This window comes from Liolophura sinensis, chromosome 8, assembly GCF_032854445.1.
Source record: "Liolophura sinensis isolate JHLJ2023 chromosome 8, CUHK_Ljap_v2, whole genome shotgun sequence".
NCBI lineage: Eukaryota > Metazoa > Mollusca > Polyplacophora > Chitonida > Chitonidae > Liolophura > Liolophura sinensis.
In genome coordinates, this window is record NC_088302.1 from 9,772,498 (window position 1) to 9,786,055 (window position 13,558).

Consider the following 13,558-nt stretch of genomic DNA (forward strand, 5'->3'; position numbering starts at 1 on the left):
AGCTTTGAAATACACATATTTCCTGATAAAAACCATCATACTTATACATTACCAAAAAAAAAAAAAATTAAATAAAAAAGGTAAGGTTTAAAAAAAATCAACAATGACCTGATAAATGCATTGACATTTCACATGACATACATGCAGAATTTCTTATCTCCACCCTAACTACTTGCACATGGATGATGATAATAACAGCTTGCAGAATCCCCACGAGATAAACTGCATGTTAGGAGACAGGAAAATTGGAATAGCGGATTTTGGCAACAGCCCACCAAGGTATCACAAGTTCTGATTCGACACAGCATGACATTCTCATAAATTATGACTTTATCAACAACATTTCCAAATAATTTAACAGAACCATATATATAAATGTATCTATATGTAAATATATATGGCATAATGCATTTCCCACCCCCCCCACCCCCCCCAAGAGGTTTTCACTGATGTAAGGCATGGAATGACATGTGACTACAGATCATATGTGGAGGGGAGAGGATGTTCACAAACCAATCCTAGCCATCATGTAAATTCAGACTTGTTTTGTAACCTATATGACTTATAATAAATAATCCTATCACATAAGTCTGGACTTCCATTATGAAATACGTAAATGTTCATGTAGTCTTACAGGGCGTAATACAGAATCTATTTTGTACATTACCATAAACCAGCTAGTGAATTTGGTCCTTGGAGTTTTTCCAGAGAAAAATGGATTCAATTTTATCACACTCCTCACACAGTTTACAATATCAGCAGCTGGAAATTGGATCTCTCACAACGGCGAGCAGAACCAGCATGGCGCATGCAACATGACCACATAAAAAGCACATGATTTCAACTTGATGACACCATCGTAAATACTTCTGGAAAAGAGAGTAAGAGGCAGGGTGATTTACGGCTGTTATGCAGCCAGCTGTGCCTGATCATATTCTACAATAAGCTGTTTTATATGGCCCAGTTTCTTGTGCAGGTAGTCAAATCTCTTCTTCTGTTCCACATACTTCTGATCACTCTTACGACTCCTGTACTCTTTTAATATCATGTTCTTAAGATTCTGGAAATCAAGGAAGATTCATTTCTGTGATTATTTACAGTCTTTAAAGAGTTAACAGCACCATGCTACACAGAAAATAACAGCTACTTTCACAATTCAAATTACTCAAAGTTTTTCTTTTTTTTTTTTTTAAATGACAATGTTATCCCTGTAGCTCTATAAGACACCACAATTTACAACAAAGTTAGGAAAAAGTGTGTCAGGGTCTTTAGTCACTTTTCTAATGTTATCAGAATTCCATGAAAACCTGGAAAAAAACTTTGAGTTTACTGATCAGTTAAACATTAATATCACCCTGACACCAGAAAGCAGTTGAGAGGGTCCAGTTACACACTGCCTGTAAAACCCTGCTAACCCTCCGAGCCACATGTCCCAATGCAGATGTTGATCCCATATATTTAAATACGCCAATTAACTGTACTTTACTACCTTTCAAAAAATTTTGAAACAATACTGTGGCCAAGAACATGAGTTTCTCAGAAACAAGCTGAAGTTTGGATTATAGGGGCCGCTTTCAAAAAAACTTTGTAAGTCACATTTCTTAGAAATTTTTTTTCATAAAAGACGTTATATGGCCACATCATAAATGAAAAAAGTTACTACAAACTGATTTGCGAAGTTTTCTGAAAGTTGCCCTATATTAACATTTACCACACGCAGATATGTGACATACGGCCTTTTGACACTACTGACTGTTCTTACAGAAAATCAAAAGTGACTCGACACAGAGAAAAAATTTCAAGAACATCTGAAGCCATGCCTCAACACTTTGTGAGGAAGGTCAAAAGTTGAAAAAAAGCCAAACAGCCATGCTTCTAAAACAAATCTAATGACTTATTCAAGATTTCAGATCAAAAGTTTGCCACCATTGTCTCTTCCCACAGAGAAATTTGATATTCTGTGGCTCTGCTTACCTCATGCTCATCTGTGCCCTGCTCAGTCCTTTTCATCTTCTCTTCCAAAGATGCAAAGGTCTTCGTCACCTTGTCAATATTGCTGTGTAACACCATATACTCCTCGTACTCCCTGTTAAAATCTTGCTTGTATTTCTGCCGTTGGTCTTTGTCAGATATTCTCTTGTACTTGCTGCTCAGAACAAAAAAACAGGAAAAGAAAGTGCAAAAATTAGTTCAAAAAGTTACATGATGTTAAACATCTTCTCTACAGAGTGGATACACAACTGTTCATCATTAAGATTTCCCATTTGAGAAAGAAATGCTCAAGGTGCCATTTAATTACCAGATTTACCATTCCTTCAATAGTGTGATCAACAAGATGAGCTGCCTCAACCTGTCCAGTAATAAAGTGGTTAGTTAAATGATATCATACAGTTTAAACTGTATGTATACAGGTAAAACAAGACAGTAAATGATTGAATTACAAATCAGAGACAAAAACACTTCCTTTATTTCATTTATGTTTATGCTATACTCAAGAATATTTCATACATAGGACAGCTGCCAGCATCAAGGTGGGAGGAAAGGAAAGTGATGACCATCCTCAACTTGCTGGCAGACCTCCCCAATTACCACAGGGGAGGAAGCCAGAATGAGCTGGACTTGAACTCACGGCAATGACATTAATAAGAGGCTCTGGGTCACTGTCCTGTGCTAGCAAGCTAACCCTTGACCACAGAGGCCCGTTCCTAAAAACTTTTAACCAAACAATCCCACATGAATTGCTTACATTTGATACTCTGGAGTTTCTGACGTAGAATGGGCCACAACATTGCACTCTGCAATCAAACAGAAAAACAGGGGAACATTACATAACAGAGTTGAGGCAAATCCATTCATGATACTGTGAGGCAAACAAAGCAAATTCACATTTTAATCAACACTCATCCTACACCCACTGAGTAGTGTTTGTTTGTTTGTTTGATTGCTTTCAACACTATTTCAGTCACAACATGTTTCTCTCCATGTAAATAGACTAAAATAACGTCTCACTGGATTGCAATGCATGCTGAAGACACCAGACACACTTCACTTACAATAAAATGACAACAGACTGACCTCTTCCTCTTATTCTGTAGTACAAATAGTACTAATAAATAATACTAGCAATGCAGCCATGATGCAAACATTTAAGTATCCAGTCTTTCAATGCAACATGTAAATATTTCAAAGTGTGAAAGGGAGGTAATGTGGGAGGACTTCTGCTCCTGCAGAGTTATTGCCCTTACCTTCAGCCCTGGATTTGATAGAGAGACTAGATTCAGGCGAAGTGGTGGATGTTGGGGACTGTTTTTCTGGCTGATGGCTCCTGTAGATATCTTTATTCTCCTTCCTCACATAATGTGAGATCCTCTGTTTCTTGGAGGGCTGAGGATTGGAGTAATTCTCACTTGGCCGTTTCTACAGGAGGAAAGCAAAGAATATTCACATGACTGTTAAGCATTCAAAAGATTAGCACCCAGATGTTGTGTTGACAAAGTCTAGTTTTTCTTGTTTTTTTTTTGTTTTTCTTGAAATGAAATGAAGAGAATGCTTCAAAATGCTTCAGAAGTCCTGTGGAAGCTAGGATCCCTCCGAAAATATAGTTTGCAGTTTGCACACTTTACAGATTTCAAATATGCAGGCTTTCTCCAGTTCCAAAATTTATACTTTACAGACTTCTTTAAATAAACATTTCAAAACACTTAAAGACATGTAAATGACTTTAATACTTGAACTTCCACATACTCACAGCAGTAAATCACCCAATTTCAAACAAAAAAATTTCTCAAGAGAATCTCAGCTATGGTACAGTAGCACAGGTTGGCTCTGCAGTCTGTTTATAGATAAGCACACATTGTGCATACCAAATTGGTTCTTAACTTCAAGGCTTTTCTAGGCCTGGCAAAGTTCCTTTTGATTTTCACGGTTTTCAAAACCCTTCCCAACACTGGAAAAAGAATCAACACTACTGCCTTTCTTGAGATGGCGACCCTAGTAAGTCCGGTGATTTAATCGGTGTCAAAAAGGCTGAATATCCTCGGGAACTGGACTCATAGCACCTCACGACCCAGAGCTACTTAGCAATGTGTGTACCTGAGAATTGGAGGGACTCTCAGGGTTGCTGTTGGCAGGCGAGGAGGCCGGTGATACGGACGCATTCCGCACGTCGGCCACTTTTCTGTGGAGAAACAAATGCAAATCTTTCTGATTTCTATTTTCATCCAGCATTTTGTCTTCGGTATTTACAAACAAGTTTGAAGAACTAGTAATAAACAAAGCTTATGGAAATAGCAATGATTGAGGAAGTTTGTAATGAACACAAATAGAAAGAATAGTTATGGCTTAACACCACAAAGCTACATGTATGCTCAACAGAGGATCTGTGTCCACATAGTTGCTGATTTTTCAATTACCAAGGAGCACAACTACATCCAAATGCCTTTAAAGCAAGATTAAAGAATTACAGTATATTTTGAGGGTTTAAAATGACCTTGTAAACAAATTAAATGTTTCTAAGAATTTATAATTTTCATGCTGACGTCAAAATAAAAATCACAATTTTGATGTATTCCCTGATAATGACGGCTGTAGTCAAAATTCATTACGTGAGCTGCTCACTGCTGTTGCTGTAATTACCTTTTGACTAGCATCCGATCAGCTTCGGAATAAAAAGGCCAGTCGACCTTGACTTCTGAAAAAGCATGTCTGGAGAGGGTAAACCTGTTGTCCTTGGCACTAAACGTGGCTACTTGTTGTAATATTGTACTCAGGGACTTCTTGTCTTTCTCCTTAACACCATCTGAAGAAAAAGCCAATGGGGTGGTCAACGTCTAGTCTATAAATGTTATACTTGTAAATGTACATGTATATCCTTAGCAATAAATTACCCTAAATGGCCTAAAATTTCGCCCACATAAGGGCATTTAAAGATTTTTTTTTTTTTTTTTTTTTGATTGGTGTTTTACGCCGTACTCAAGAATATTTCACTTATACGACGGCGGCCAGCATTATGGTGGGTGGAAACCGGGCAGAGCCCGGCGGAAACCCACGACCATCCGCAGGTTGCTGGCAGACCTTCCCACGTACGGCCGTAGAGGCATTTAAAGAGGCAAATAAATGTCACGAAATATTATGTGTGGTGCTGAAACTTTTCAAATTTCCAGTAGAATATCATCCCATGTTCCGAGCAAACTTCAAAACACCTTTCCAAACTGAACAGAACTCTCAAAATCAGGAAAAATGGGCAAGTTAGTTATGGGCAAAATTTATGGTCGTTTAGGGTAACTACATGTGTACACACCATTGCCTCATTGCAATGGGCTAATACTGCTAGATATGAAAGGTTTAGTTAGTTGTATCCTGGACACATCTATTCATATCAACATGCAGGATTAAATTTTTTCCTTCTTTTTGGTGCCACAATAGTTCTGCTAGCCTTCAGCATTCACCCTATTGATATCCTTATCTCATGCTAATTCTTTGATTTAATTTTATAAATATTTTTTCAGTTGGTAGTTTTACACCTTGCTTTCTACTCACCTTTGCTTAACCTAAGTAATAACTCTGGCTTCTTGTAAGGGCGAACAGCTAATAAATGAATAATTCTATCTCTGAAAAATAAAAACAAAAAAAAAATGAAAAATGCATCTCCACAGAGACAAAATGTTCATGTATTGTAACAGTTCAAATTCAGTTCAAGACGAGATACACGTACATTAATTACCCACAAGGATGTATGTTATGGGAGTCAAATGAATATGAAACTATTAACTACAAATACATGTATGTGCCTAATCAAACATACAATTGTACCAGCATAGGCTACCATTCTTTATTTACTTGATTAGTGTTTTGTGCCACACTAAAGAATATTTCACTTGTATGACGACAACCAACATTACAGTTGTGAGTAGGCTACTACTAAGCTGGGCACTGTATGCATAAAACCTGAACCTTTAAGAAAAATTAGGGTCAGGCAGTGGGAATTCATTTTCTTTCTTATTCTATCCAAAACAGCTCAATTATTAGGAATTGCATGAAACAAACTCTCTGAAGTCAAAAGGCGTCTATTTAAACAATAAAAATATCAGCAGACATCTGGGTGGTATAACTAAATAAGGCTATGGTGTAAACACATTAACAAATGTGGGACAAGTACATCTTTTTTAAGACATATTAATGAGCTGTTGTTAACCTCTGCCTTTGGCATCATCTGTTATTTGACATAATAATTTATCCTAGATATCATCCTGGATGAAAAACATAAACACTGGGCTTTTTTTCATGACATATATAACAAAAAGGCAATGGCATGAGTCTTTACTCCATAGATTTCCCATTACTTTGCTTTTACAACCACCTCAACACTGCTGCATGCATTATGCATTAAAAAAATGGCAAGTTAATAAACATAAATCCACCAACACTGCGTTGCTTTTACGTACACATTTGCATGTATCGATCTTCTTACCCATTAAATTATATATGACAGTCTGAGAAAATGCTTAGCACCTTTAAATACACAAAATCTGGTTCTTGGCTAATAAAAATTACTGTATGAGTCTTAGATAAAAAAGTACATTTTATGTGTTTATGCTTGCACATAACCCCCCAATACAACAAAAAGGGTAATTTGCAACCTGAGCCTGTCTTCATACAGAGATCTTAACTAAAGCTTATCTGAACTATGACTTGAGCAACCATAGTAAAAAACATTACCAGTGCATCATGTAGTTAAATAAACACCTCATAAAACATGTCATTCCATTTAAACATAAACTATCTAGACATTAAATTATCTCCATGTTTACACCTCCAAGAGCCAGGGCAGTTCTAGTTTAGCTTTCCAATCTACAAGACCTTGGGGTTAGTGGACATCTTAGTACTGCTTTCTTAAAATCAAAGAACTCTACCAAAATAAATGAACAAAGCCTGTTTTGCTACTATGCTATGTGCAGGTGCATTTGTATGCAACAGTCTTTTGGCCCTTCATGGGATCAGCACCCCCTACCCACACCCCCACCCACTTTCAAGGACCTTGATGTTCAATGCACTGTAGGATATAAAAAGCCATCAAAAATATCATGGGAAATGTCTACTTGGAGTTGCATCTTAAGTATCAAAATTGACCTTTCTTAGTTATTTACTTTGATGTACCTGTGTCTGCAATTGAAAGGCGAGGAAAAAATCTTACATGTATGACACAAGCCATTGACACCATTCAGCCAAGTGTTGCTAGTTCCCAATCACATGCTCTCAGTGTCTTGTTGATTGTGTCAAACAAATTTGCCACAGCAACTTTTTCATATAGACCTTCATTTCATTTTCATGCTTGACACAAGTTACAGGTATTGTAAAACGGTTCTGGGACTTCGTCATCATATGGCACATTCAGCCAAGTGTTGCTTGTTCCCAATCACATGCTCTCAGTGTCTTGTTGACAAATTAAATTCAATACCAGAAAAGTGGTTGCAAGGTACCAAGACGCTCTCTTGCTTGAGGTTCGCTTTACTCAGCTGTTGTAACACTGTGTCAAACAAATTTGCCATAGCGACTCTTTAATATAGACCTTCATTTCATTTTCACGCTTGACGCAAGTTACAGGTATTGTAAAACGGTTCTGGGACTTTGTCATCATATGACACATTCAGCCAAGTATTGCTAGTTCCCAATCACATGCTCTCAGTGTCTTGTTGACAAATTAAATTCAATACCAGAAAAGTGGTTGCCAGGTACCAAGACGCTCTCTTGCTTGAGGTTCGCTTTACTCAGCTGTTGTAACACTGTGTCAAACAAATTTGCCATAGCGACTTTTTAATATAGACCTTCATTTCATTTTCATGCTTGACACAAGTTACAGGTATTGTAAAACGGTTCTGGGACTTCGTCATCATTCGGCACATAGAGCTACCTTCACGTCCCCATCTGCACACAAGTAACAGCGTTGTAAAAACAGTCATCATTTTACTGCATATGGCTAAATATATGAACCTATCTAAAATTTTGGTGTATTTGCACTTAACATGGAACATAACTCAGACAATTAATGTTGTTTTGAAGCCTTAACACAATGATGTATCTTTGCCAATGTTAAATGTAATAAACTGATACCACAATGCTGCAAGTAAGTTGTTTAACCCAATATGTCCTACAAACAGATAAGGAAGTCACTCTTAAATCTACATCAAGGAAAGGTGCTATCCTAGCTTAGGTCAACAGCACCCACCTATATGGGTAGTTCATCACAGGTGAGGGCGATTGGGCAGGGCGTTGCCCCAGAGGACTGGAGGAATGGTTGTGTGACCTTGGCATTGAAGACCCCATGAGTGTGCCGGCATTTCCCGATGAGGGTGGCACACTGGAATGCGAGTTTGACGATGATGACATGGAAGAGGGCAGGCCTTGGTTGGAAGAATGAGAGTTGACCAGTGGGCGGCTGGCATGGTTTGACGTACTGTTGCTGATGTTCTGATTGGACGAGAGGGGTTTCACACTCCTGTTTATTGCACTAAAATGGCTTCCACTGCTGTGGCTGTATTTATGGCCAACACTGCTATGCTGTCCACTGCTCGCAGACTTTGAGCCATGAGTAGGCACGTGTAAAGAGCCATCCCGTATCACCTTTTTGCTTCTGTGACTGATTTTTTGCCCACTAATTTTGATCACCTTGGTACTGAAGCAGAATAAAACATTAGACAGGTTAAAAGGGTAACATTGCACTTAGTTTGTTCTTCAGTCTCGGATCTAAAACTACAAAACCATGTTACACGTCGTGGGTAATGCAAACTTAAGCCATCATGCATGCATATGTGATTTCTAAATTCTTAGTGTACCAGAATGTGCAAGAATGGTATATGTAAATGTTTCATAAACAGTGCCGTAACGGACACAGGCTACTGCTCTTCACCTACCAAAAAAACATTTTGGACACCAAAAAACGTGTGGGACTAGGATAAAAGAGTTGGTGGGAGAAGAAACATTTGTGTATTTATTTGAATGGCATTTTACAAAGCATTTAAGAGTATTTCACTTACCCTAAATGAACTAAAATTTCACCCACAATAATGCAATTTTAGAGGTAGATTAACATCCTAAATTTATTTTTGGTGCTAAAACTTAAATTTTCCCAGTAGGATATCATGCTAACAAATCTGAAAGCATTTTTCTATAATCAATTGAACTCTTATAATCAGTAAAAATGAGCACATTAGTAAAGGACAAAATTTCCTGTCATTTATAGGATGTAAGTTGTTAAGTTTATGGATGATAAGAACCAGGCAAAGCTCAAAGTAAACAACAATCCTTTGAAATTTGATTTAAATGCTTACATGTATTTTTGGACTAAACAACTGACATCACCTCAAGATAAATCAATGTTTTTACACTTTGAACCACTTGGTCACTTATTTCAAACATTTGACTTAATTTAAAAAATGCTTTGTTGAATGGACCCGAGGTCAAACATCTAACAGTAATGCCATATACACAGGATCCATATCCAATGGGACAAGTAGTCCACCCTTCAACTTTCTTCTCTCTGTTTACAGACTGCACCTGACAGGATTTCCGAAAAAACTGAATTTGCCAGAAATTATCCAATTACCTGATACACTTTATATTAAATTTAACAGACAAGGTAGCTTGAAATATTTCCTTATAGGTAGCAGAAGCAGACAGGTACTATGATATGACTACATGTATATTAATCACGTAAACAGAATTACACTTGGGGGCAAAGGAAAGGACATTAATATCTAGATACCTACTGTAATAAAAGTATTACTGTGTTCCAGGTAGAAATGCTTTGATGTTGTCAGTTAATACTTGTGTTGTTTGCTCTCAGGTATAATGTATGTCCTAACATAGTTTTCACAATGACAAGATAATTTTTTGCAGTATTCTCCCTTAACTCAAATACAAACACCAATACTGTAATTCTTCAACCTTTTCACACATTTGCAAGGTGCTTATTCAAGCATATTCCGAAGACATTATTCTGTGTAGATTGACAAAATTATACTTTTTGGTAAGCCCTGAAAATGGCCAACCCAACCTATGTAGTTTTGTCTCCACAATCAACTTTAAAATGTGTACAATCTGGACTTAAAGTTGCTCTTTCATAAGCAAAAAGGTTCAAGAATTAAGGTACATGTGTACAGTGTCACATGTACATGTAAGCACTGACAATGTTCGTTTCACTAATTTTTTCAGAGGTAAATCATTCCAAGGACAGTTCATTATTCAACGTGTTTTTAATAGGTACTTGGCCAATAGATGCTTCTTTTGGATATTTTGTCATATGTTTACTGTTTTGCAAAATCTATGTCTCGCTAACAGCGATGTCAGCGCATCTGATCCATGGGTAGTCAGTACAACAAAAATAAGAGACATGTGTATATCTGCATATTCATCTGTCAAATGTATGCATGACATTTTATCTGGAAACCTACAAATATGTCAAAATGCAATTTCAAGGATGAGTGATTTTAACAAGTGTCACTAGACAGGTATACCCTCAAATTTAATTTACAAATTTAATGTGGTAAATTTGGGCGAGTACAAAGCTCATCTTAAAATCTTCATTAAGGTATTAACATATATATCTGCAAGTACATTAAAGGGATAAGGGATTAAAGGATAATGAATATTTACTATGTTAAATCTGAATTTTGCACCAAATGATGTCAAGAAAATTAACTGTAAGATATGTGCATACGGTATAGTTATTAAATTGCTTCACAGCACATAGACATATAAATGTGTCAATATAGCCCTTCAGGCCTGATGCAAAGGGAAGAGTCTACTCTGTGTGTGTGTGGTGGGGGTGGGTGGGTGGGAGAACAGAGGTCATGGAAGAGGCGGGGTGGGGTGGAGTAGTGTAGGGGGGATATAACACTTGTTACTTTAAGTTTAGCACAATGTCACAGATACACTTGAGTATATTAACAAATTGAGGATTTGCCGATTTCATAACTTACAATGCATAATGATATAGATGATTCATTAGCATAAATCTGATAATTTTATGTCCACTTATAGGACAATCCTCACCATGACCTCTATCTCAGATCCATTCGAATATGCAAATAGAGAGCATTTACTACTTATTTAGTCACACCTTCATAAAAAAATTCACATTACTTCTTCAGAAAACGTCATAAAGTTTGCCGCTCGCCAGCTATAGGAAAACTAATTGATTAGAACGGCAGCCCAATAATCTGAGCTCTATAGCATATTTCATGTTACTTGTACAAGGTCATTCTGTTCACCTCAAGTCCCAGGAAAAATAACAGAAGTATCTGACAAAATGATACTAAGACAGTGTTAGTAGATAAAAGTTGTAAGCTTACAAATCATTTATTGTTCTAACATGTGTACCACATAAAAGTGATTATGTAAAGCATGTTGAGAAGGTGTCTTCAGTTCAGGTAACACCTAGCCTTTACATACCAGACTTTCTTACTCTCCTCTTCAGCTTGGGTCATGCGCTGGCGAGTGGTTTTGTAGACATCGTCTGTGGCATGTACCACAACCTTGTGAGACATGCTGCCAAGCAGATCCATGGTGGCTCGGCCAAACCTGGGCCAAGAGGAAAAAAACACACGGAAAATGCTACAGTGAGGGTGGGCTGTGATGTAGAAGCAATCAGTGTAAAACGTGATGAAGACTTTGAGATAAAAGCTTTACAAACCCATCTTAAATCAGAGTAGAGGTGTAAAGCAGGGAAGGAATACGTGTGTCACAACACATACAGGCCTGCAAGTGTTATGAAGTACTCTATATCAAATCATTACACAAACTCCCAGCATGACAAACTTCTGTACTGTCTAACACTGTACATCTGTGTCTACTGAATATAGTATTACACAGAACAAACTGTAAGCAAATAACAGGGTTCAAACAGTTTAATGATTTCCATTTTTCCGGATTTTCCAGGCCACAATTCACGTTCTCCAGGATAACTGATATAAATATTCTTCAGCTATATGGGCTTAAATCAATGGATGATGATCTTATTACTGAAAACCACTGCTTTTGTCAGGCTTTTCAACGTTCCCAATGCCCTGTATGACCCCTGAATGCAGAGTATTCAACACAAAACAGGGGTAAATTCTAGCAAACTTTTTCATCAAATGTACAAATTCACGCAGCCAGTGAACTACATGTACTTGGTTCTGAAGCATGTCTCAACACCAGAGTTGGCCCCTATTTGAATCAGGACTTTCAAATTTTTATCACTTTCCACTGTCTCTCCTACATGTACATCACTTTCATTGGAGCAGAGTGCCTTAAATACATGTGGACACCTCCGATTATAAACCGGTGTTCATCACTACACCTTATCCTAAACTGAAAGCTTCTCCTGAGCAGTAACTGATCTTTACATGCAACAAAGTACATTTCCTGGTCACACCTATGGATCTAAGATTTGTCAGGTTTACCTGGAATTGTTCTGTTGCACACATTCCAGGCTGCCATTGAGATCCCCCTGGAAAGCTGAGAGTGTGAAGTGGAATGATCGCATCCCTTCAGGATCATCAGAGGACTTCTTGGCCGGAATTTTGATATGCTGAGGAAAAAGAATGACATTTCTCACTGAATGGGCTTATTTAAATAATGACTTGGATCAAGTATACTCACTACATGTAGCATGGACACTTATGGCCACTGAAAAACACAAAGCATTCACTAAACATGCAATACATATGCATGAATGTACAGTATGCATACAGATGGTGATTTCTACTCTGTTTTCTTCAAAAGAGTAAATTTTCTGCATCCTGCACCCATACAGGTATCATACAATAACATGATAGTGCTGCATCATCTCAGCACCCAGAACAAAAACAGAATTCACTGAAGCATATATGATTATGTATGTTATCACATTTAAGCTGCAATTAACCTGGCAATTTATACCCAGATCAGAGTAAAACAAGACACATTTTCATTTATTTATTTATTTGATTGGTGTTTTACGCCGTACCCAAGAATATTTTACTTATACGACGGCAGCCAGCATTATGGTGGGTGGAAACCGGGCACAGCCCGGGGGAAGCCCACGACCATCCACAGGTTGCTGGCAGACCTACCTACATACGGCCAGAGACGAAGCCAGCATGAGCTGGACTTGAACTTACAGCGACCGCATTGGTGAGAGGCTCCTGGGTCATAACACTGCACTAGCATGCTAACCAACTGACACATTTTTAACATGAATTTAGTGCCAATATATCCATCACTAAAATTCCATCTGGTTCCATCTTCATAGGGGTTTTCAGTGATAAGTCACTCTGTCCATCTGTTCATTTGTCTGTTTGATGGTCAGTCTGATGAATCCTATGTTTTAACACTAGCCATTCCCTTAAAACAGGTCCTGAGTGCAACATGACACGAAATCTTGCTTGTTCAACTTTTCACAAAGCGCTACTTATTTGACCTTTAAATTAACTTGCTAATCCATTTGTCTGCTTCTGACACAATCAGTCCAAAGTTAACAGAATTACATCATGCTAAACTGTGGTACTGCTCAGGGTCATCATATGTTTCATACACCTTC

At 37.7% G+C, this 13,558-nt stretch overlaps 1 protein-coding gene across 1 annotated transcript in view; it reads right to left on the reverse strand.

The window, feature by feature from the left end:
* Nucleotides 1-444: 444 nt before the first annotated feature.
* The window catches only part of LOC135472477 (RNA polymerase II elongation factor ELL-like), a 32,382-nt gene continuing 19,268 nt past the window's right edge, over nucleotides 445-13,558 (reverse strand). Inside the window, exons 3-12 of the mRNA XM_064751996.1 lie at nucleotides 12,441-12,568; nucleotides 11,449-11,577; nucleotides 8,225-8,671; nucleotides 5,539-5,609; nucleotides 4,636-4,798; nucleotides 4,093-4,177; nucleotides 3,246-3,417; nucleotides 2,747-2,795; nucleotides 1,975-2,146; nucleotides 445-1,060 (exon numbers count right to left, since the gene is read on the reverse strand). Of these exons, the coding sequence (XP_064608066.1) occupies nucleotides 908-1,060; nucleotides 1,975-2,146; nucleotides 2,747-2,795; nucleotides 3,246-3,417; nucleotides 4,093-4,177; nucleotides 4,636-4,798; nucleotides 5,539-5,609; nucleotides 8,225-8,671; nucleotides 11,449-11,577; nucleotides 12,441-12,568 (1,569 nt within the window). The 3' untranslated portion in view covers nucleotides 445-907. The remainder of the gene's footprint in view (nucleotides 1,061-1,974; nucleotides 2,147-2,746; nucleotides 2,796-3,245; nucleotides 3,418-4,092; nucleotides 4,178-4,635; nucleotides 4,799-5,538; nucleotides 5,610-8,224; nucleotides 8,672-11,448; nucleotides 11,578-12,440; nucleotides 12,569-13,558) is intronic.